The 25,668-nt window shown below is 39.6% G+C and overlaps 1 protein-coding gene across 1 annotated transcript; it reads right to left on the bottom strand.

Moving 5' to 3' along the window:
* Positions 1–82: 82 nt before the first annotated feature.
* Positions 83–25,161, bottom strand: GPR180 (G protein-coupled receptor 180). The gene is made up of 9 exons (XM_054386276.1): positions 25,026–25,161; positions 23,404–23,562; positions 20,243–20,437; positions 15,009–15,189; positions 14,771–14,820; positions 9,584–9,741; positions 2,596–2,787; positions 2,161–2,238; positions 83–353 (listed from the first exon to the last, which is right to left on the bottom strand). Exons 1-9 carry the CDS (start codon positions 25,159–25,161, stop codon positions 195–197), a joined length of 1,308 nt encoding a protein of 435 aa, XP_054242251.1. The 3' UTR covers positions 83–194.
* Positions 25,162–25,668: the final 507 nt, after the last annotated feature.

Below are 25,668 nucleotides of genomic sequence, written 5' to 3'. Positions count from 1 at the left end.
ATTATGGATTTTCCACTCAACAATACTTTTAACAGATTAATCTAGGAACCTTGTCAGACTAAAGGTCTGTGAATTGCTCTGATACTGTCACTTAGTTTTCCAGTGAAACTAATGTATCACACCTGTGACAAAAATACCTGTATATTCAAGTTACTATTGCACATTTATTACATAATGTATTCTTCCTAAATATCTCAGAAGAGATGTCGATTTTTATGTCCAGAGGATACTGTTAGTGGCAATGTCACTGATGACAGTGAAGATACTTCCCAATATAGACTATGAGATAGAAAAAGTCTGTAGAGGCTAACCATGGAGATGCACTGACAGAGGATAACGCCTATGGTAATAATCTAGAGACAAAAAAAAAAAAAAAAAAAAAAAAGAAGAAAGAAAGTGAAAACCACCCCACAAAACAACCCACAATAAATTTCTATTGGCATACTGTCTAAGTACTTGAGGTTTAACTTTAAACCTTTTAATACTGCTGCAGTTACAAAAGATTTGAACATGAATCTCAAGTCCAGGACTCACTCTCACACCTGTGTTTTTAAATCAGTAGATGGCCCAGGGCAAGTCACATAACCCTTCTGGCAGTCTCTGTTCTGGGGAATTTCAGACTTGCAATTCACCACCCATGCAGTTTCACAAGCAGAGGTGATGTTTAGATATTCTATTCTTATAACAAACAGAGCAGCAGAAAAAAAAAAAAAAGAGTGAAATAAAGAAAAGAGCCTGGAAACACTGCACTAGCACAGTCGTGGAGCTGTGAGGACAGTGATTTATCAGTCTCACTTAGTCAAATCTCTTTTCAGTGCAAGTCTTTCTACCTGAAAAAGATGTCTAAGGAAGTATTTATCAAACATACAACTATTTTTTTCTGAGGAAGCAAAAGCTTTGTACAGGGAGTCTTTTAAAACATGCTTTTCTTACACAAATATGGTATTTAGTGATGATGTATTTATTGTATTGAAGTACAATACAATATGAAACACCCGAAAAAATAAATCTAATAAATCTGAGGCATTCACTCTTCTGACAAGCTGCCAAAGCCTGCAGAACTTGCTCTCACACTGCCACCTTTTCTGCCCTTAATGTCATGTGCAAAACACGAGGATTTGTTCTTTGTTAAAGGAAACACAACTGAACTATCGTAATTTAGAAGTTGTAGATACATGCAATCATTACACTTGCTCAAATGCAAGAACAGAGCAATTGCACTCCCCCTTCAGTAAGCTCAAAATTTCAAAACACTGTCAAAATTTCCTTTACTGATCTCACCTCTAGAGACTGCCTCCTGCTCTGATGATATTTGCATCAAGCAACAACTAAAAGTCTCTCCATTAGTATCTCTAGAGGAACCTCTAGATTTTTTTTTTTTTAAACAAACATAGTATTTAATTTACTTTATATTTTTAGTGGAATCTTCTTCTTTCCCTTGTATTTCTGAAAATATTTGCATGCAAATGCATAAATGTTTTCTCTATGGCTATAACCATACAAGAAAAAGAAGCAAACTTTACCCCAGAATGAGTTAATCAATCACCTGAGGATAGTAATACACATTGTCTGAACATGGCAGGCTCCACTGTAGTTCTCTAGCTCCCAGTATATTTAAGCAACTGAGAAATCCACCGAGTCCACCTTTGTTTTTAACTGTTTAAAGCTTACCAGCCAAACTACCTATCTGGACAGATTTCTTAATCTAAAGAATACAGTTCACCTACAGGTTCCCTGACCTCTTTAGCCAAACAAAGCTTTTAAAGGATGAAGACTAAAAAGCAAACAGCAGCAAAGAAAATCCACTGATTTATCTTTCTGCTAGCTTTGTTAAAAGAATCCCCAAGGTGTTTTTAATTAAAAAACAAACAAGCAAACAATAAAAAAAAAAACACCCCCTCCATATTTTCCTTTGACTTCACAATCTTCCCCCCTCCTTGCCTTAGCCTAGAAATTATTACTCTTAGATGATTCAAACCCTGTATGCCTTTGTAAAATATGACTCACATTACCGTCAACGAAAGCTCTGTGACTAAGACTTTTCAAGTTGCTTTGGGGTCATAAGATTAACAGCCTAAGAGCATGAGTTTGCTAACAAACACTGAACATGAAGAACAACTACTATGCAAATTCCACCTCTTTTATCTTGCCTGTACATACCTTTTCTCTTTGATATTCTCTGAATATTGCAGCAATGGTTGCAAGACATGGGTGGCACAAAAACCAGAGAATGCAGGCCTGAAAGAGAAGATGAGTATAAGTTATAGAATGACTACATGCCAGCTTAGAAGAAAGAAATGACAGTTAGAGGAACTGCATTTACATTTCTGTCTATTTTATGAACCCATTGTTTAATTTTTAATCAACAGAATGGAAACCACACAATGAAAGGTGGGATTACTGTTTAAAAAAGCTCTTTATGCCTTGTCAAATTAAAATGACTACTCAGAGTATGATGACAGGGTGCAGTTTAATCAAAACAGACACTTAAGTGTTAACTTTCTCATGGAGAAGAAGTGTTCTGTGCTTCAGTCAACTGCATGTCACAATTATATTTACAGCAGAAGGGATCAGCTTCCTGGACGTAGCCCATACTTTGGTGAAGGTGATATAGAACTCCCTTTTCAGCGTGCTTCTTTCTGCTATGATGATCTGGTAAAGACCAGCAGCCAGTGACAAAGCCAGGCAAACTCTGAGGCCAATAAGCAGTCCACTTGCTAAGCCATGGTGTGAATGGTAGCTGTGGTGATTCGTATCTTCAAACTGCTCCCAAATTAATAAAAAGCTCTGGAAAAGAACAGGAGCAAAGTACATTTAGACAAGGTTACACTACACCTCAATTTATATTTCCATCACAAATTATCTGCACAACTGGTTGTGCTCTGCTCTGCTTGTTTAGGAGCCTGCCATGTTGCACAAAAATACCCTGGTGGCAACTGCTTTTTGGCACTACCTATTACTCTAAGTGCAGCTGGGAGGGAGGAAGAAAGTCTCACTTCTTCAATTCTGTAATTTTTAGGAAGTTTGACAAGTTAAAGTTTCCTCTAATTTGGACAGGAGGAATGCTGCACCTTACCATAAGATCCAAAATCATCATCTAGTTAAACAGCGGCCTACTTAGCAGGAAGCCCACTGAAATGATTTCACAGAGCTACAGGGAGGTGTCTCCTTCCACTTGGGATCCACAACCTGTAAAGCTTGTTTCAAAGGCAGGTGACTACGCCTTTTCTTTCAAAATCCTAACAGGATTCACTTTTCTTTTCAAAGATGGGGAAGTAAGAGGGTGGTGCTGCTGCCCCTTTTATACAATAGCCTAAAGGCTCAAGCATTCACCTAGATTGAACTCAGATCTCCCACAACTCCCTTCTTTGCCTAAAGGAAATCCAACGCACATCTCCCACCTCCTTGGAGAGTGCAGCAACTGCCAGGCTATAGGCTGTTCTTGGGTGGGCCACTCTCCACCCCTTCTATTGAAGCTGTGCCATAGTGGAGAAAAGAATTCAACATGAGCTAGGTCAGAAACTGTGAACGAGTCTGACTCTGCAAGCAACTGGCATGAAAACTTCTTAAGGTCTAGGAAAGGGAACATCACAGGTTCCAAACGCTGCTCCAACATCTGGACAAATGCTCTAGCCAACAGACAACTACATGATAATAGTAATTTTCCTTATCTCTGCACTGTACCCCATTTGCTGCAGAATCCAATTTTTGTAGAAACACTGTAAGAAAGCTTATTGATTTTTTTCCATGTTTTTCCATGTGAAAACAGATTTAAGAAGTGCCCAGTTTCTGAATCTTACTTGGGCAGAAGGCAGGCACATACTTGTTGCATAAATAATGGGTCTTATTGAAGTGTATCATTTTAACACTTTGTGAATGTTAACGTTAAAAATTAGAATGCCCATAACGTTTGGACTGTCATAGCACTACGTAAGCAGTAGAATGGCATTTTAAGACATGAATATACACTGGAATCCAGTCCACCTACTGCACACATCTCACTTGCACTTAGGTTTCGGGTGCCTAATGAAGCAGGTTTTCTGAAGAAAGGTAGGCAAATTTGATTTATATGAGTAAGGTAGCTCTGAAGGCCTTCAGAAGCAGGCATTGTATGCCTCAATTTAGAAATCTAAATTAGTCAGATTCCTTTCTGAACACATTCAAAGGCTCTCTCACTACATTAATTACATAAAGACAAAAAGGTTACTGATATTAACTTTTTTTTTTTTAAATGTGTACTCCATCTGTGCCTTCTGAAGGTGGGTGTCCTTGAGCCTCATCAGTTGAGATAGGATCAGTTTCACTTAGAATATCATCAGGTAGTACTCTTGAGCTTTTCCCCTCCATTACCTAGGCCATGAAACAGCAAACATAACTGCTATAATTTCAGTCAGTCCTCAACTACCTGGATGGAAAACACAGATGGGAGAGGGACAGATGTGAATCATACACACATCTTGAACATCACTGATTACTAGTAAACAATCCAATCAACAGGCTTCAAACATTCCCACTATAAAACACTGAGTAACGTTAAGCAAACATCTTCAAATGATCAAACTACTTCACTAAGAATTCTGTCAAGGATGAAGACTGAAATAAGTGGCTGAAATAAATGGCTCCTGAAACCCTGAGATACAGTACAGTGTTTGATAAAGTTATTTTTACAGCACTAGTTTTGGCATGAAATTGATGAATTGCTAGCACAAAAGTTATTTCAGTCCAGGTAGAAAATGCTCAGGAAACAAATAAGGGTTCTACCAGTCACAGAATCACTGCAGTCTTGTACAAAGCACCTTCCTTTTTGATATTTACACTTGGGAATAGCCAAAGTATTTAACTTCCCAGTATGGACTGGACATACACACAGGAGATATTCAGTGGGTGGGGTATTTTCTTGGACAGTGTATCTATGTTCCTGACTGAAGCATGCATCTGGAAGAAAGAAATATAGGCTGATGGAGATGGAACTGTGACTCTGCTTTAAGAGGAAACTTTAGGTAGACCCCCCCAAAGATGGCTTACCTTGAAGGAACAGAGCTCAGAGGGTTTGAATTTTCCTTAACCTACGCCAATAGTAACAGCCATGAAGGAAGCCACTTTCATGAGAAAATGACAAAGAACTGGAATAAAGGAATCATGAGAACAAAGTCCAAATCATCAAGGGAAAATAGTGTCTGACAGGAGAGTATGCTCTGGACTAGCCCTTTAAAGAGTGTAAACAACACAGGAATCAGTTGATCAAAGACTATGTGTACTGACAGTAATGTAAGATCACAGAAATCCATCTTCCTTCAGTTTCATTACTTAAAATAAGCAGAAGGCAGAAGCATTAGAGGCAGAGATGGAACTGTCAGTGCAACAGACTGGAAACTGGAACAAGGTAAACATGTCATTGCACTTACTATGAGCCAGAACTGTTCTCACTCACCAGAGAAAAGCAGGACCCTATAAAAGCAAGTTTGTGCTATTGAGTGTTTCTAGTTTACACTAGATTAGGCAATCCATTCCTCAAAGGATGAGCTTTCAGAGGCAAGCATGATCTTGAAGTAAAAAACCCTTTAGTTGGCTATGGTCAGTAAGCCCTTAGAAGTCCTCCCTTACCTTGACCACAGAATCAGCTCACTTGGCTGCAGTTATCAGGAAGAAGCTGAAAAAACACCCAGACATCAATGTACTGAAGTGGATATCAGTGACATTTTTTTGTCAGCAGTGAACAGAACTATGTTTGAGCTCTGAGAAGAAACTGAGGGGGAAATTCTAATTATTATCCAGAACAATAACTCTGCATAGTAGGCTGCATACAAAAGAACTGAATGAGGCAGGTAGTTGAAAAGCTGACTTGCACTAGCTTTGTCCAACATTAAAGTCACACTGCTTCTTCATAAAGTGAAGGAGAATGACCATCTCCTTATTTACATAACACACTGCTCAAAATGCCTGACTTCACCTGCACATATTTCTCACCTATCTTGGTTCACAGCAGATACCAACCACTGTCCAGTACTCATCTTCCTCTTCAAATGCTAGAGGAATATTTGCCATAAACATCATCCTGATGTTCCACATATACAAGCTGAAGTTCCACATTCATACAACGAAGAACCATACACTCCTTTTCTCTATGTCAACACTGACTTTATGTCAAGCCAAGTTAACACATCAATCTCCAGTATAGGCAGGTTCTTATGGGACAGATCATCTCTGAGGCAAGGAAAAGAAGGAAGCAAGAGAGAAATGAAAAGTAACAGCAAGGTAAAGTGAATTAACTAGCTGCTTCTAACCTAGTATCTAGTACTTGTGTATCTGATGCCATACAATGCCAGTACAGTAAAAATGCTTTAGATCTAAGGTCAGAGGTATGGGCACACCTTTCGGGTGCACCTAAGAACCCATGTGATGCGTGGCATCTAATGCAATAAAGATTTGATGTCATTTTAGTCAGGTTCAAAGAAATCAGCTATCTTTCTAGAATCACTGCTTCCACTTTGGATCAGCCCTGAAAAGCGAAACTGCTGAAGTCAATGTGATGCAAAGGCCTGCCATCAATAAAGTTCTGAAGAAGGTTTCTGTCTCAGCATTGGAGAGTGGAATCTTTAACGAATACAGAGTGGCCTGGGAATTTTTTGTTCCGAGGCTGAAATAAAGAACAAGTTAAGGCAAAGGGAGGTGTTAAATGGCAGACTTGTCCCTCCTTTGAGATGCTGCTACTCTGCAGCCACAAAGGCCACAAGAGATTTGCTTACTAGGAGGCTGTTTCCACCCTGCACTGATGGTAACCTGCAAACACAGCATAGGAAGTTGCTGTTGGTTTTGACAGAACAAAAAGAATACATCCATAGCATCAATACAAATCCTGAAAACTTGTCAAGTAATTCAAACTAGTAGCAGGCAAACAAGGTCAGATAGTTTGCCAGTTGAAACTGCAGTTAAGTTGAGTAACATGTTTTCCCATTTGGTTGACTTCCCTGAAGGTAAGGACAGGTAGTGTAGAACATCAATAAAGCTAACATGGTTCAATCTCTAGCTGTGTTAGGGTAGTAGATGTGATTTCCAGCACCCTCCACACAAGCCCTCTAAATATCTCTGATTTTTCACACAAATGTGTCTGTCTTCTGGCATGGGAGGAAGCTGATTCTCTCTAAGAATCTGTGATGGTTTGAAACTGTCTTTTTAATTTTTCCTTGCAAAGTTCAGAACAGAGAAAGTGAAAGAGTGTAAATAAGTCACTATTGGGTGTAAGAAGGCAAAATACTGATTGTTCTAAACACTTCCATTGGATAGATAGAAATGTTTAAGAACTATTACCCAAAACAAAGTAGGCACTCTGCACATTCTGCTTTCTGCAGGGGGGGCAGTTGCTGGGCTGTCTGGCTGCTGTTTCTTCTTCTCTTCTGGCTGAAGATAACACATACTGACCTTGGCAGCTAAGTTAACAACTTTCTGCTTTAACTAACTCTGCTTTCCGTCCAGGGGGGTCTGGGGGGGAAGCTCCTGGGAGAGGGAGGCCCCTTTGGGAAGGGTCCCCTCTGGGGGGAAACAAAGGGAGATCAGTTGTGATTTTCTGTTGATTGTATACATATTTGTAAATGTTGTGAATTTTGTATATTTGTACATATTCATTGCATTTCATCATAGATTGTAGATTCTGCTTTGTAAATACAGCTTTCATTTGCTTCCAGACTGAGCTAGCCTGGTTATTGTCAGTGGGGGAGGGAATTTCAGCTCACACTGACACAGAATCTCTGGAAAAAAGGACAAAAAGGAAGTTGTTCTGTTTTTTAATCATTAAAAGTACTCATTGATTGTCCTGTTACAGCAGGTCCAACACCTGTGTCAATCTAGACAGACCACTGAACATCAGACTAACCCAGACTTGAGCTCGCTACCTTTGACAGAGGTGATGAGGCCTGGATCCTGCTCCTCTGAGCTCAACAGCCATGTTCTGTGCTAAGAAAGCAGCTGGCAGAAGGTATACTTTGTATGTATTGAAGCATGAGATGGAAATCATCCTTTCCAGAAGGGGCAAGGGTATTCTTGGTGTCAGGGAACTTCTGCTGGAGACAGCAGACACTGAGATGAAGTTGCAAAGTGATCCAGGCAGTGACACACTCTTGATATCCATATCCTGTTCCTACACAACTCTTGCTAAAGCTGACATTCCCAATGGTACCAGGAGGAGCAACATGGTAGAGCTGTGACTTCATGGTGAAAAGTAAGATAGAAAACTTTGTGTCAGTGCTTCAGTGCTGCTCAAAAATGGACTAGTACTGGGGGAAGCACCACATATTTATGGTACCTGCCCAAATTTTTACCCAAGTAACAACTGAAAAAGGATCAAGCTGTCCTTTATATACAAGTGTCCTTTCTATACAGTAAAAAGGAAACAACAACAACCACCACCACCTTTCCAGTCTGAAGTGACAGACTTCTAACACACCCATACGTATGTACAAGTGGAGAAGCATGAATAAAATTAAATACTTCAGAAGCCGTCTTTACTACCAGCATGTAAAATTTCTGGTGCTAGATGGGTGTCAAAGTAAGGTGGAATGAACCTATCTTTAAATTTCAACAGTCTCATTGGCCTTAATTGCCTTTGGTTTACACACTTAATTAGCAAGAAATGTCAGCTCCTAGCTATTCTTAATGTTTTAGCAGTCCACTTACTTATTTTGGAAGCGGCACTAATTACAGACAACTCAAATGGCACAAAATCTCCAGCATAATCTCTTCCTCATTACTGTCTCCAGTTTATCCCTGCTCCTCTCTCAATAGCTTTCAGATTCTGTTGTCTTCATGCTGTGATTAAAAGAAATTTGTTTACAAAAGGTACCACCAGGTACCTTATCTCCATTACAATTTACTTTTAAGTTACTGGTTTACTTGACTTTCTAATTTATACTAATAGAAAATATTTGAATGAAATTATGAGTCAGACCATTTTGTATATTTGCAAGACCAATCCTGCAAATAAGCCTTTCAAAAATTCCCTTATATTGATTGAAAAGACCATCAGATGTCCTATTTGAGTAGTTCTAAGAAGACGCTGAGAATTTTTTTTGGTGACAATTTCTCACAGCAGCTTTTCTTATCTTTCATGATGTTTGCTGTTGCTCCCACAATGTAGTTCACAACTCCTCAGTTGTACTGACTACAGCTATTTCTAGGGCTACATTGTAAATTAGGTCAGTAAAACAACTGTGCTGAAATGTCACCTTTTTTTTTTTTTTTTGGTGGTGATTTCCCCCTCCCCCCCCAAGTCGAGATCATTTCACCGATCTGGTTTACAGAATAATACCATGAACAATTGGCACAATCAGGAGTTTGGAAAACTGTGGGAACTTTTTAAGTGGTTTTACTGCTGAACAAAAACATAGTGCGGAACTACAACTTAAATTGTTAAAGTAAAGAGAAGGTGTTGTTACCTATTAGACATACTGGATGCACATTATGCTGTGGTTTTTTTTCCCCAGGCTTGGTACTCCCTTCCTCATAAAATATTGAAATTAGTTGGTTCATGGTCTGCCATATTTAATAGCATCTGTGTATTTCAGTATAAGAATGAAGATAAAATACTAACCTGTGTAACAACAACTACTACAGCAATGCCAGTAGATGTTGGAGTGGAATCCCACTGAAGAGGCCTGCCATGAGATTTCTTCGTTCTGCCTATCGTCCAACCCATACACAGACTCAACAATAAATACAGCATTTGTATCTGTGAGACAATGTCGCACACTATTGAAAACAGAAGAAAAATAAAGTCACAATAAAAATATTTTTTAAAGCAAAGAGAAATGTTCTATATACCCAAAAAGGAAGGATGGACATTTACACCTCTGCCATATGACCTTTAATTATAATTTTCATGCCAGTTTGACTAGCTGAGGTTGCTTTGCCACAAAATGTGGATATTTTGAGTGGTTTCCAGTAACCAAACAGACCACTATCAGCTTTCCTTTAGGTATGCTGCAGTTCTGCAACAATATGGGCACAGCGTCACATCCTTCCAAATGCTGCTCTTGTGCCAGGGAAGTCTGGACTTAGGAGTCCATGTGCATAAACAGACTTATAAATGCTAAAGAACTATAATCATGTTAACCACACTGCAAATATGAAACACGATGAAATTAACTACTTTCTTTGCTCTGATTTTTTGGTTGTTGTTTTTGCTCAAAAATCAGGTAGCTTGTGACAGAAAGGACAGATACTGAGGACAAATTCCACTCTCCGATACTTAGAGGGGAATTTATAATGAATAACCCTAACAGAAACTTCATTTGGAACAACTTGCTTATATTTCATTTGCTTATATATTATTTTATTAAATGCAAACTACCTTTGCTTCATTTTGCTATGTCCATTTTAAATTATTTTTTCCTGTTTGGGAACAATTAACACATACTCTATAAAGCTGCATTCTTAAACAGCATCCCAAACCCAGGTTTGAAGCTCTATCTCAATAATGAAAACTTCAAGCCAGATTATACAGAGCTGTTACTTATTAGCCTCATTGAAGTACTCCTGGCAGTAAAAAGAATAGAAGACTTCTTTCTGGCGATTGTTAGCTTTAGACCTGGAAAGTTTTAGTCAAAAATTTTTTGAACAATTTTCAAGTTGATGTTTGCACTTGAGAGTAAATCACCTCATGGTACTGGTGTAGCAAAGATGTACAACAAAAAAAATGATTCTTGTATTACGTAAATAACAAATTTGGTTCAAAAATTAGAGAGCGGACACTACACACAACGCTTTTCATCCAATTTACGTTTCAGTTCAAGTAAATTTGTTTCTTATTTATAATTTTCACATACACTATCAGGTACATGACAAACATTTCTATGTCACAGAAGTAAATTTCTGTTTTTATGCAGCTGGACTGTATTATAAATGTACATTCCACATTTACTACAAGTATTGGCACAGAAAATGCTGTCATTGTACAAAGATTAATATGCAGCCAAAGGGACTGTGTCAAAGGAAGATCAGCTATATTTCCCTGACACCAGCAATATTAGCAAGATATGGATATAAAACAGACTTCAACACATTATTCCTGGGATATAGCTGGTATTCTCAAAGTTTAAATGCTTAAATGTTTCTTTTTTAATGTATTGAGACACTTTCACTATTTAAGAAATATCAAGAGCTTTTAGTAAACACAAAGTTGCTAATTCTTTCATAAAATGAACTGGCACTGATTTTGGGAAAAATCATCCTGGGATTATTTTACAATGCTAGCTATGGAGACATAGAGCCTGCTAGGGAAAATTGTTACATGAACCCAAGGCCTGCCAAACCAGCATTACAAGTCCAAGCTGGAGAAATGGCTGAACAAATCTAGATTTTGCAGAGAGCATTTCATTTTCTGTCACTCCTTAAGATAACTTGCCCTATAAGTTATAGTCAAACATAGTCACTCAATCATATCTTGGATATAGATATTGTTCTGCTTGAGTGTGGTAATAATTCAAACTGATTTCTAGATAACATAGTATAAGGGAAAAAAAAAAAAAAATCAGTAGTGACTTTAATCTTTGGTATTCCTGCACAGCTTGCCAGAAAGTTAAGAAAGCTCAGAGAAATGTCTGAAATTACAGTAACTGTACAATATCCAGGGCCAGTGTAATGCCACATGCTACTGAGTTGATACCATGTTTGTCCAACTTCCTCACAATTCATCTACTTGGGCTGTTCAACAGGCTTAATAGTATTATTTGTTTTTTCACATTTCAGTCCTACCAAAAGTTAAAAGATGATTATTTGTTATGCATTACGTGCTTGAGTGCCAGTACTACTTGTGCGATTTATGTGATTAACTTAGCTGATAAATGAGACTGAGGGTCAGGCCTTTATATATGGTAATAACTAAATGATGGTAGGAAAAGAATAATTGCTTAGGGTAGCATCTGGACAGGTTTGTAGAAAGAAATTCTGGCCCCACTGAAGTCAACAAATTTTACCATTTACTTTTAACTCGGATTTTTGTTCTAAGAAAAATGGCAGCACCTTCCATCTTCAAACTATGCTACTTGCTATCAGCCATTCCTCAGAACTGTAACTGACACTGAAGTTTTCCACATTTTCATTATTTCTGCTTTTTTACTTTTTTTGGGAACTACAAACCTTAAAAACAGTAGGAAAAGAAAATTCAATATTAAAAAATATTTTATTGCTAGTAAGTTTTGCTTTAAGCAAATAAAAGTGGGCTCTTCACTACATACACAGAAAACGTAGCATGCAGCTACTCTCTCTGCAGGTCTGGCTGGGTAGTTAACACTGGGTTTCTCACTGGGGAAGAGATATGACTAGCTCCATATCCTCCATTGAATTTAATTTCAGGAGACATGAGGGAAAGTTTAACAATACAGCTGCTGAAGAAGCTGCAAGGAGCTGCTAACTCAAACAGTTAAAACAAGAAAGACGCAATTACTGTGGTGCCAAGTGCCATCAAGAGGCTGTTAATTCCAACTGCAAGCTTCTAAACATACTCTAGGAAGGAAAATAATTTTTTCTCCATAGGCTGTTACTATCACAGAATCACAGAATGTCAGGGGCTGGAAGGGACCTCAAGAGATCATCTAGTCCAACCCCCTGCCAAAGCAGGATCGCGTATACCAGGTCACAGAGGACCTCAATCCAGGCAGGTCTTGAATATCTCCAGAGAGGGATACTCTGCGCCCACCCTGGGCAGCCTGTTCCAGTGTCCTGTCACTCTCACAGGGAAATAATTCTTCCTCCTGTTTCCATGGAACTTCCCGTGCCTCAACTTCCACCCATTGCCCCTTGTCCTGTCATTGGGCATTGCTGAGAAGAGCCTGGCTCCAACTTCTTGGCGCTCACCCTTTATGTATTTATAAACATTAATGAGGTCACCCCTTAGTCTCCTTCAAGCTAAAGAGCTCCAGCTCCCTCAGGCTCTCCTCATAAGGAAGATGTTCCACTCCCTTAATTTTTGTGGCTCTGCGCTGGACTCTCTCAAGCAGTTCCCTATCCCAGAACTGGACACAATATTCCAGATACGGCCTCAGTAGGGCAGAGTAGAGAGGGAGGAGAACCTCTCTCAACCTACTGACCATACCCCTTTCTAATACACCCCAGAACTGCATTGACTTTCTCAGACTTCCTCAGACCACATTGCTGACTCATGGTCAACCTTCCATCCACTAGGACACACAGGTCAGTCCCCAACCTATACCGGTACATGGGGTGATTCTTTCCTAGGTGCAAGACTCTACGCTTGCCCTTGTTGAATTTCATTACATTTCTCCCTATCCAGCTCTCCAGCCTGTCCAAGTCCTGCTGAATGGCAGCACAACCCTCTCATGTCTCAGCCACTCCACGCAGTTTGGTGTCATCAGCAAACTTGCTGACAGTGCTCTCTGTGCCTTCATCCAGGTCGCTGATGAATACATTGAACAGCACTGGTCCCACTACTGACCCCTGAGGGACTCTACTAGTTACAGGCCTCCAACTGGACTCTGTCCCATTGACCACAACTCTGACTCCTTTCTTTCAACTAGTTCTCAATCCACTTCATTACCTGATCATCCAAGACCACACTGCCTCAGCTTAGCTGCAAGGATGCTGTGGCAGGCAGTATCAAATGCCTTACAGAAATCAAGATAAATCACATCCACTGCTCCACCGTCATCTATCCACCTGGTTATGTTCTCATAAAAAGCTATCAGGTTGGTCAGACATGACTTCCCCTTGAAGAAACCATATTGACTGCTCCTAATGACCCTCTTGTCCTTGATATGCCTAAGAACAGTGCCGAGGATAAGTTGTTCCATCACCTTTCCAGGGACGGAGGTGAGGCTGACTGGTCTATAGTTACCTGGGTCCTCCTTCTTACCATTTTTGAACACTGGAGTGATATTTGCCCTCCTCCAGTCCCTAGGCACCTCTCCTGTCTGCCATGACTTACCAAAGATGATGAAGAGTGGTTTGGCAATGACCTCTAGAAGTTCTCTCATCACCCTTGGGTGCATCCCATCAGGACCCATGGATTTATGGATGTTCAGATGACTTAACTGTTCTCTACTATCCAATGTTATTTTCACTGCCACAGTACTACTTTCTTGGGATGCTTCAAGCTAATCAAAAGGCAATGCATTTTCTTAGAAAGAACCCTCCAGTGCTTCAAATGTGAGAAAATAACAACAACAACGATAACAACCCTAACAGTAATATTTAACCCTGAAGAACCCATGAATAGTGCGTTCTGAGAAGGGATGTTACAGGAAGCCAGTTCCAGTGAGAACCCAGAATATCTATACAGAGTAGAGGAAAACACTCTGTTAACAATTTTTGTCATCATTCTAATCAGATCACTTGTGCTTTCAACTATTTACTTTTCCATTATAATCGTTTGCTGGTGAAATGAAACACTCCATAAAATGTGATTAAGATTCCTAAAAAGCTTTGCTACTCAATAATGCAAAATTAGCAACTCCCTTCAATGTATTGAAATGGTTACTCATGTGACAGGCATGTATTTAAGTGCTTGTCAGAAGGAATCTTCAGACAAAAAAAATATATCCTTTAAAAATCCTAAACAATATGTAATTGTGTAATTTTAAATACAATTATTGTAAACAAAGAATAAAACTTGTTTTTCCAGAAGAACAACTTTTAGTATTTTATAGTAAAAAAAATCTGGTGATAGGGCCCACGATCATAATACAGTCCAACAACAGTATCTGCTAACGTATTATACAGATTAATGTGCAGGAATATGTAGCAAATAGACAAGCATACTCACCTTCTGCCAGACTTCCCATAAAGGGTGCTCCTATTCCATCTTTGGAATAACTGATAAAAGAATAAAAATTATACTTAAGTAAGTGAGTCTTACATACATGTTCTCTCTTCAAAGTACATTTAGGCTAAAAACTCAGTCCTATGTTTTGTCACAATCACCACAAGAAAAATCTTGTACTGATCTTTACAACACAATGTTCTTCAAATCTTAAGACTGAAGCAAAAATAAGCAAAGATACCTTGAGAAATGCAGATAGTTGGCAAAAGCTGAACCAGCCTGCAACAACAATGCAATTGTCAACACCTTTAACACAGTATGCATAGGTCCATGCTTCTTAATTGTTTGCCATAGGGATTGCGCATATATGCAAGCAGTTACGAAGTATGCCAGGACAAGCAGGAAAAAAAATTCATGTAATCCTGTGGGGAAAAAAAAATAATACATCTTAGATTTTACAAAGAAATGTTGCTACTAGCTGTAAATAATTAAAACAAAGTATGATTTTTATATAATCACTGGGAAATACTTTGTAACTGTCACCCAAAAGTGGGAATACAGCTAAAATGAGTAAACCCTAGTGTATATTATCCAAGAAAGTCAGTGAATTTTTCCAGAGAGCTGATTATTATTTGATCTGACCAAGTATTCTTTTTTATTCAGCACTATCTTTTTTGAGTATAGGAGAGATTCTCTTCAAATGCAAACAGTTTTGTAGCAATTGCTGAAATAGGATAAAGTGGCACAGCTTCTTGAGAAACAGAAAATAATCGTAGCCCATTTGATCACTCCAAAACATATTTAAAGGACTCATTTCTAACTCTCCTTTTTTTTGGCTTCAATTTTTAAAGGCACAATCTGAGATTATAGGAACTGTGAAGAGACTTCTGCTGAATGTATTTAACCACTGGGTGTCACTATTCCTCCACATAAAATAGTCCAAAGACCACAGCTGACCAAGACAGAAAGCTTTTAGATAAAGAAAAGTGGAAAGAATCACAGCACAGAGAAGAGTAAGTTCATAAAGTGGATTTTTCAATTTTTTTAAAAATCAATCTGAGAAAACGCCTCAAGTTTTTGGCATTATTTACAAACCACAAGCCCTCTAATTTTCAATCTGGCAGTACCATAGAATCACAGAACTGCTGAGATTGGAAGAGATCTTTTTGATCAAGTTCAACTGCTCACCTAAAGCTTACTATCCCACCACTAAACCATGTCCCTAAGCACCACATCCATGTGTCTTCTAAATACCTCCAGAGATGGCGACTCCACCACCTCCCTGGGCAGCCTGTTCCAATGGCTGATAACCCTTTCTCTGAAGAAATTTTTCCTAACATCGAACCCGAACTTCCCTTGGCACAACTTGAGGCCAGTTTGTCTTGTCCTGTCACTTGTTGCATGTGAGAAGAGACCAAACCCCACCTTCCTCCAACCTCCTTTGAGATAATTGTAGAAAGCAATGAGGTCTCTCAGCCTCCACTCCTGAAGAATAAACAACCCCAGTGCCCTCAGCTGTTCCTCCTAAGACTTGTGTTCAAGGCTCTTCACCAGCTTAGACACTCTTCTTTGGACATGCTTCAGCAATTCAACGTCTTTCCTGTAGTGAGGGGCCCAAAACTGAATGCACACCAGTAGCAGGGAGAGAAGTAGAGGGAGCAATCATGTCCCTAGACATGCTGGCCAGGCAATTCCTGATACAAGCCAGGATGCCATTGGCTTTCTTGGCCACTTGGGCACTCTGCTGGCCATCAGGTGACCATCAATCAACACCACCAGGTTCCCCTCCACCGAGTAGCTCTCCAGCCACTCTTCCCCAAGCCTGTCCTGTTATATGGGGTTGTTGTGGCCCAAGTGTGGCACTTAACACTTCACCTTATTGAATCTCCTCCCATTGGCTTCAAGCCCATCTATCCAGCCTGGGAAATACTTAGTAACTGTCACCCAAAAATGGTGACAGAGCTTTCTTGCCCTCCAGCAGATGGGACATGTCTACCCAACTTGGTCTCTTCTGCACACCTACTGAGAGTGCATTCAATCCCCTAATTCAAATAATTGATAAAGATGTTAAACATAACTGGCCCCATCACTGAGCCCTGGGGAACACCACTTGTAACTCACCCCCAGGTGGATTTAATTAACTCCATTCACCACAACTGTCTGGGTCCAGCCATTCAGACAGCTCTTTACCCAACACAGTGAGTGCTTGTCCAAGCCATGAGCAGTCTGTTTCTCCAGGAGGATGCTGTGGAAGACTGTGTTGAAGGCCTTACTAAAGTCAAGGTAGATAACATCACCTGCCTTTTCCTCATCAACTAGGCAGGTCACCTTGTCATAGATCATATTGGTCAAACAAGACTTGGCCTTCATAAACCCATGTTGACTGGGCCAAATTATCTTGCTGTCCTTCCTGTGCATGATGTCACTCAGTAAAATGCTTCCCTCACAGCCTGGATCCTGAAAATTTTTTCTACTGTCTGGAAGATTGGGAACTCCCAAAGGGTCAAAGTGAGTAAGCTATAAGCAAAAAAGGGGTAAACAAACATTTCTCACAGAAAACTCAGTCATTCAGTCTCCAACTTTCCTTGAAACTAAGTGATGTCCATAGAATCAGATTCTGAACGTTTATCGTCCAGCAGCAAAACAACTCTGCTAAAGACTTCCAACCAGCTCCACCCAGAGACTAGAAACAGAACAGTTATACCTATTTCAGTATCTATGTTGAAAAACATTAGAATGGGATGAATTCTGAATTGTTGCTAGTGCTATAATTTCCACAGCTCAAAGTAATAATTTTTGGCATACGTACAGTGAAACTGAGAAAGAGCATAAAGTAATGAAAACAAAAATTTCAGAGCAACTCTACTTCTCTACTATAGCTATACAAAAGCATGATGTATGAATCACAAACCCACACATTTTAGATGAAATCTCTTATGCTAGCTTTCTGCTTCAAAAGACACCCATCAAAGCTGGCAAGGATTCTGGACATAAGATATTTCTCACCCATGTGGGTACACATAGAAAACTCTTTAGGAGAGCCAACTAAATTTTAATAAACATTAACTGTATTGAATAGAAAGTTCCTTCCAACCAAAGACAAATTGTAGATGATCGGCTTTAGACCAGAAGGGTTTAAGAGAAAGTTGCATTGAAATACAACTATATAAACAAACAAACCAACCAACCAACCAACCAAACCAACCAACCAAAAAAAACCCAAAACCATCAGGGTAATTTTCAGCATGGTCTATTTAAGTCTCCTGACTTTCCACTTATGAGTTGCATATGTATCTTAATTTGAAATATCTAACTTCAGAGATCTTCAAAGCACTACCTGTTTAGCTTGTCCTTAGAAGGGAACTAGTACCATGTCATACGTAAAAAATCCCTACCGTATAAAATGATAAAAGATTACTTGCGACAACCAGAAGTCATACCTCCTTGTCCCTCAAGGCAAACATCTTAATCACAAAGTTACAGTCTTAAATTCTTAACTTACAGTCTTAAATCCTATACTTCTCTTTTAGTCCATCTTAAGTTCTGAAATCTCTTGTGTCAGACCACAGTTTTAGTAACTGAAGTTAAGTATGACCTATATTGAACCACCTTTATGTAGCTTTTAGGTGCCGGAATGAAAGAACCAAGAAACAAAACTGAATATTCTCTGATACCCTAGCACTCTACAGTGCATACCTCTATAAAAAAAAATGACAAACATTATGCCCCAGAGAGAGAAATATGAAATCCTCCTCAGTTCTTTTACAGTAGACACAGGCACTTAACTATGTAACTTCTGGATTCTATACTGTAACTTCTGGGTCTGTTTAGCTTGGGAAAGACTGAGAGGGGATTGTAACATTATCTAAAGGGCAAGTGTCAAAAGGATGGGGGTCAGACTTTTTCAGTGGTGACCAGTGACAAGACAAGGGGCAATAGGGACAAACTGGAACACAGAAATTTCCGTCTGAACGCAAGGTAACATGTCATAACCAACTGGAGCACTGGAACAGGCTGCTCAGAGGGGCTGTGGAATCTCCTTCTTTGGACTTGTTCAAAGCTCACCTGGATGCAATCCTGAGCAACCTCTTTTAGATGAACCTGCTTTAGCAGGAGTGGTTGGACTTGATCTCTGGAGGTGCCTTCCAACCCCTACCATTCTGTGATTCAAAGCAGGGATGTAGGTTTTAATTTTGAATAAACAGAGGTGTTTCTCTGCAGCTGTGGAAGATGTCACATACAGCTCATCTTGTTTCCTTCTTGTTAAATCTAAATATGTGCGTTCAATACATTTATGCACCTCCTCACATAGCATGCAAGGTGTTCAGAGTTCTGCTTTCAAGTGCTTGAATTCTCACAAAATTAATATAGAGCTGAGATGCCTCTCTAGAAGGCTTGTACACCACTTTTGAGGGCCACATGATATCTTATGGCTGCTTTGTGCCTTTATTTAGCAAAATAACATTATTATTGCTTTCTGAGACTAAGTAAATTAATTTACTTCTGGATTCAAAATTCACCAAGCAAAACCTACCAACTAAGTCTGTAGATTAAGACGCACAGTTAAGAAGTTAAAGAGATGGGTAACTCAATTATAAGCTATGAAAAACAAATTATTAACAGTGATACTTTTTTACAGCTTCTGCTAAATATTTCAGTGTTGACTTTGTTCCCTCTATACTCTTCTGAGAACAAGCATGTCAGCAGGGAATATGATTCTGAGCATAGCAAGTAGGTTCATGCTAGGTACAGAAGTTAAATCTGTTCATGGAAGGCAGAATGAGCCTAATGGGCTCTTCCTTTTTACAAATTGAGGTTAGTGGCACGCTGATGAGGCCTCCCAGAGCAGTGAAGCTAAGCACTACAATAGTTAGGTTGGTTTGGATTGTCGAAAGCACACATTTTTATGTAGACATTTCTTTAGCTGCTGCCTTGAGTTACTTCTGGAAGTTTTTCTTTGTATGTTAAAAAATGTAAAATTATATTTCTTAAATAAAATCAAGACTGGAAATAACTCATTTGCAGACCGTGACTGAGATACTTAGAGAAACCTAAATACTGAACTTAAATTGTAATGGCAAAATATTTTATTATGCATGTACTCATGTTGCACAGAATCAAATTTTCAATAGCTAAGGAATTTAATGAATTCATTTAAATCAGGGATTAAAATCACATTCAAGCAGCAGTTTACAGTTTCAACATGGGAAAAACACGTATCAGCAAAGATGTTAACACTAATATCTATATTTCCAGTTAGTCAAGTTTCAGAAAGTCAGTCTAGAGAAAGGAAGGTTTTTCTCTGTAATGCCAGCAAATGAATTAAACTTTACTATCTGTGAGAAAGTAGAGTATGAAATAAAAGACTCTGCTATTGATACCCCACACTTTTCCAAGCATAATAAGTATGGATTTGTTTGTGTGATCAGATCCTTAACATACAAATCTAATTTTAAGGAAAAAAAAAAATCTTACCAGATTCCCCTGCGCTAAAGTGATCTAACGGATTCCCTTCTGCATCTGGGTTTAGTAAGATCATTTCAAACTGAATATCCTCGGATTCAGAATAATTCTCCTCGCAGGTAAACTTGTCTACATAAAACACATACCATGTTTCTGGATAAGGAATCTGGGATACTGTCAGATTTTGCTCTGTGTGGTTCACAGTCACTTTGGAAACAAACAAACAACAAAAACAGGAGTAAATATTCAATCAGTTGAGTTTTAGAAAACCAGTCTATGAATTAAGATAAAATTTAAATCCACAATATTATGTACAGGCTATAAACTACATACAGTACAAACCAGCCTTTGTTTTGAAAACTAGCCGTAAGACCAGAGACCAGAATTCCAGCTTAACCTTTTGTTTCAAATAGGTGCAGGCAAGGGTCGGTGAGGATATGTACCGCATTCCATCTCTCAGCTTTTGGCTTCACTGGGAGGGTTCCCCTCTTCTAGAGGATAGTAACTGCACCAAACTGGAACAGCCACATGTGAGCTTGGTAAACTGCAACGTGCAACCTTTCAAGGCATATCTTAGCATATTTTAGAGCTTCTTCCCCAACATTAATTTCAATTGACAGCTAAGGGTTGAGATCATTGCCTAATAAAATTGTGTATTTCAGATCAAATGGCATTTAAAACCAACTATGTAAGAGACATTATTTCATCTGCTCACTGATCTTACCATTATTTTTCCTAAAACCAACTGATAACCAAGTACAATCTCTTAAAAATAAACATTTGCTGCAAATGAAACCTGTGGCTCTATATGCTTGGTTGGAACTGCAAATAATGTAAGTACTGTTACACTGATTACTGAAGTCAAGCGCTGATTAGCTCAGCCATAAATGAAAGTCATCTCTGTAGAAAAAAATAACAATATAGTAACCAGACTGTAGATCAATTCACCTTAATAATTTGACAGTGACTAAGAGAAAAATGCCATTAAAAATGTACAAACCAAGCTATTTCTGGTTTTTTTCATGCAAAGGCCTTTCTAGATAAACAAAGCTGCAAACGTACATATAAAACTGCCTTTAGCAAACTCGTTATCTCTAAATATTTTGCAGACAAAATTTAAACTAATTTCTAAATTGAAGCTTACCTCTGGAAAACCTTTTTGTAATTTAAATACACTTGTTTCGACTTCAAGAAAATATTTTCTGTTCTCTCAAGGCATGAGCTGATCAACATTAGGATCCAGGAAGAAATGTATGGAATGTACCTTTGCAGCAACTGTCATGAAGTACAGATATGGACAACACAAGAACTAAAAAGAAAAACAAAGCCTTCCAATACAGGCTATTGGTCTTCTGTAGGTAATGCTAAGTATGCATACCACTCTGGAGCTACATATCTTATCAATCAAATACATAAAGTTAAACAGCTCCTGTCAAAAAACTGCATCTCACAGGGATGGCTTCACTCTCCATTTCAATTCTCAGCTGAGTTCTGATACCGTGTTATTCGTATCAAGACTTAGAATCACACAGAGCATGTTTAATCCGCTTTCCATCAAAGATGCAAGCTAAATCACAAGAAATTAAAATAAAAACAGAATTGATTTTGTTCAAGATCAGCAAACAGATCCAATTCACCCTGTGGTCACATGATTCCTGCATGCAGCAGAAAACAGCAAGCATACTGCTGTGATAGACAGGAGTGGCAGACCAACTGCTGGCCATTTCAGCAGCACTTCACATTCAGTTTGGATCAAGGGTAGGGGAACTGCATCCTTAGAAACGGTACCCGTGAAAATTTTCTTATGGCATGGTCCAGGAGATAAATTTGTTACTCTAGGGATTCTGGCTGCACAGAGGAAATGCATTCAAAAAGTATGCTGTATTCATTTAAGATACATTTGAATGATTTTTCTGATATTTAGTTTATTAAAGGAAAATTCATCCTCTAATTAGATTTTGCAGTATTATGATCAATAATTGTTGCAAAAATTATTTCATTATGTTTGCTTTCCACTGAATGCTTCAGTGTTTTCTTTTACATTTAGATTGATACTCAAGTAAAGCTTTATCATGATTGGCTCATCTTTGATACTGTATTAAAAATTCTCTAAAATGTTTTGTAGATCAAAGCATGACAGGCTTATGCTGTCATGAAAATAAAACTACTATTTTTATTCTCTTGTCTTTGAAAAATGTTATTTCCACAGAACAGAACGCTCCTGACAAATGAGAAATGTTCCTTCATAAAAACGAAGACAAGAAGATAACCTACATAGTATGTACTGCTGTAATTCTCAGCTCAAATACTCAAAACACATGAATGCAAGATTCAATGACGAACATCAAAATGCAAAATTAAAGGGTGAAAGAAACGAGTTAAAATAGAAGCAGCAAAACACAGATTAATTTTCTCAGATGACCTTTTAGGAGAAAAAAACCCAAACCAACCAAAAAACCCCAAAACCCTGAACAACAGAAAAAAAAGCTTTGCAGGTATAAAGTTACCCTTTTACTGTGTACCTGGGCTACACACTCCCAACATAACCACTTACTTCAGAAATTTAGAGGTAACTGCAGCAGGCTTCATCAATTTACCTCTAAATTTTTTTTCATTCCACTGCAATAAAGGTCACAATTCAAACTGTACACTTGACTTTCTCATTGATCTTGATTCTTAAGTTCTTTAGTTTCATTTTACAACAGTATTCTTTGTAAATTCTTTCAAATACTCAATGCAATCTTTTTTTTACAGAAAAGTGTGAGATTAAAAAAAGGTTTTTACTTCAAAGCAGAGCTGAAAAAAAATCTCTGTACTGAATGAATAATGAAAACTTCAGTCAAATGCATACCCTTTCTGAACTGTGGACAAGTGAAAGCATGAGACTCGGACTGGTAGTGAAATTTGGCTGTTAATATGTTAAAGTCTTCATTTGTCAGGGACTTTTCATTTTCTAATAACCTAAATATCATAACTCACAAAGTCTTATGAAATTATGCAAACAAAGCAATTTTATTTCCTTGTAATAATTTTTAATTACAGAAGGCTGAATTCCTGCCTTTAGTTAAGTTCACGCAAAGTCCAAATTCATTGAAGTAAATATTCTGAATATGCACCTAACAGGGTTCTAAATAAACAACTTAATTCATAAGGGGAAGAAAGTAGCAACTCACTTGTCAGCTGAGCTTTAGAGAACTTCTCTGTACAGCTGTGATCCTGGATACTGTTTTGCACCTTCTGCCATTCCTGTGCTTGAAACAGGTGAAGTCTAGCTGCTTTTGTCACAGCTACTGCTACATTCTTGACTCTGACACACAGAACAGCATGGTCACCTTGATATTTAAAAAATAGAATCAACTACTCTGCCTTTATGTTTTAATCCAAAAACTAGCATAGTATAATTTTTTGTAAGTAGCAATACTACAGCTTCACTTAATTTCTTAAACTTTTACCACTAATTCCTGTAAAAGCCTTTACACTCTTTCAGAAATAATTTCTATACATGTCATTAACTTACTACTGCATACGTCATTCTCTGTGATGGTACTTAAATAAACCTTCATCATAACCCAAATGTCATTAATCTTCTCTACTACTAACAGCCTTCCCTCTCCTTCCCTTTTTTAAAACAGATTTCCAGAAAACACTTTTTTCCTTCATCCCACCTCAAATGCTATTTTCTCAAGTTCAAATAAAGATGATGCCTCAATCAGTCTCAATAACTGGTTCAAAGTCTAGTATTTTATGACCTTTGAGCATCATAGGGTAGCTATTGAATCTAGTACAAGGGTGGTGTCACATTTTCCTTCATTCTATTATTTTCTTGCAAACACTCTCATTCTGTTCCTCCAATCTGGGAGGAAGCCTGCATGAGTATTATCTTTCTGGGTGTTTTTTGAAGCTTTCATCAAAACTCTTTGGCCATGAAGTTAAGTTGGAAAGAAAATAGTCTCTGAAATGCTAAGCACACTGGAAAAGCACGCTGACCAGCACAGCCTCATTGTATATGGCACTCACCACACTTGCATATATCTCTTTCTGAAAAGTAAAACTTCTGTGGCGAGGAAAGGTATTTACAACCTGTATTTTTCTGCAGTGCCCATTCTAGCAGGATTCTAACCCACTGCTAGGCCTCTTTAGTAACAAGGAATTAATAACTTAGAAAAGAAAAAGCAATTGGGAGTAATCAGGTGCAAATTTACATTCTGATGCATATTGACCTTAAAAACACCCAGTGACGTGAAACCCACACGCGGAGTGTTAAGCCCTTCTCTCATTTGGTGGCATACCAGAGATGCATGTTAAAGTCAAAATGCCTCTGCTCTCCCAGATAACCCTGTCACATCGGACTACGGGACACGAAGGGCGGCATAGCGTTGAACAGCCAGAGCTGCACTTTCCCACCCACTGACAAACAGCGACGCTGTTTAATGTAGTACGACGTGCTGCTACCAGCTCCCGTTTACCACTGCCTCGGTGCAGCCCTTCCTCGGCCCAGCGGGGTCCCGTTTCTGGCCAAGCTCCCCACCACGCCACCTCTCGCCGCTGCCCCAGGCTCCTCTCTGCCTGCAGCACGAATCAGACTTGCTGCACGTCTCAGGGGAAGACGGGCTGGCCCCGCTGCCCACCGCCGCTCCCCATGCCCCTCGGCCAGCAGCCCTAACGGTTCCCTCGGCCCCCCAACGGCTCCTCGCCCCATGTCCCGTCCCCCTTGCTTCACGACGGCAGACAGGGACGCTGCGGCCAGGCCGCGCAGCCGCTCGCTCCCTCTCCTTCCCCTCCCTCGAGCACCCACCGTGGAACTGGAACCGCGCCACGGGCCGCCAAGGCTCCAGCCGGGCTGCGGCACTGACGAAGCCGCCTCGCAGCGTCTTGCCCCCAGCGCCCCACCAGCCAGCGGCGCACAGGAGCCACAGCAACCACCACCTCATCCTCGGGCCGCGCCGCCACAAGCTACCCACCAAGGGCTCGCACAGCCGCGTCACATGACCCGCCCCTCCAGATTACAAGCGGGCGCGGGACACGCGAACGGGAGGGCGGGAGAGGAGAGAGAACCAATGGGAGCCACGTGCGACCAAGCGCGCCCGCCCTGGCGGGGCAAGGTCTCCTCTGTTGGCTGTGCCAGCCCCACCCCTGCCACCGTGCTCCGCGCCTGCCCTACTATACGTGTCCATTGCTGGGTTTGGCCGTAAATTGAGAATTACAGTCGTAAAAGGGGACGGGCGACATTGAAGGCCGAAGCAAATCTCTGGCTTTTGCGATTGGAGTGCTCGCGGTGCTGCCACTCGCCTCCATTGTTGAGGCGCGCGAGGAGAGAGGAATGCATTTTGTCACGCAGGATCTTGCGGTCACTGCGAGCTTCGCCATTAAACCCCCGAGAGGAGGGCCGCCTCCCGTAGTGCGCATGTGCAGGTGTGACGTCACGGCGCAAAGCAGCG

Source organism: Indicator indicator, chromosome 1 (genome assembly GCF_027791375.1).
Source record: "Indicator indicator isolate 239-I01 chromosome 1, UM_Iind_1.1, whole genome shotgun sequence".
Lineage (NCBI taxonomy): Eukaryota > Metazoa > Chordata > Aves > Piciformes > Indicatoridae > Indicator > Indicator indicator.
Note: the sequence above shows the minus strand (reverse complement) of the source record. Positions and strands in the feature narration are given on the sequence as shown.

Bases quoted from the DNA above. Each gene is read 5' to 3' on its own strand.
- GPR180 (XM_054386276.1), bottom strand. From the start codon at position 25,161: ATGAGGTGGTGGTTGCTGTGGCTCCTGTGCGCCGCTGGCTGGTGGGGC. The intron at 9,742-14,770 runs GTGAGTATGCTT...TGTTTTCAATAG, and splicing joins TATGGGAAGTCTGGCAGAAG to TGTGCGACATTGTCTCACAG. The intron at 354-2,160 runs GTATGTACAGGC...TTTTGTCTCTAG, and splicing joins GAGAATATCAAAGAGAAAAG to ATTATTACCATAGGCGTTAT.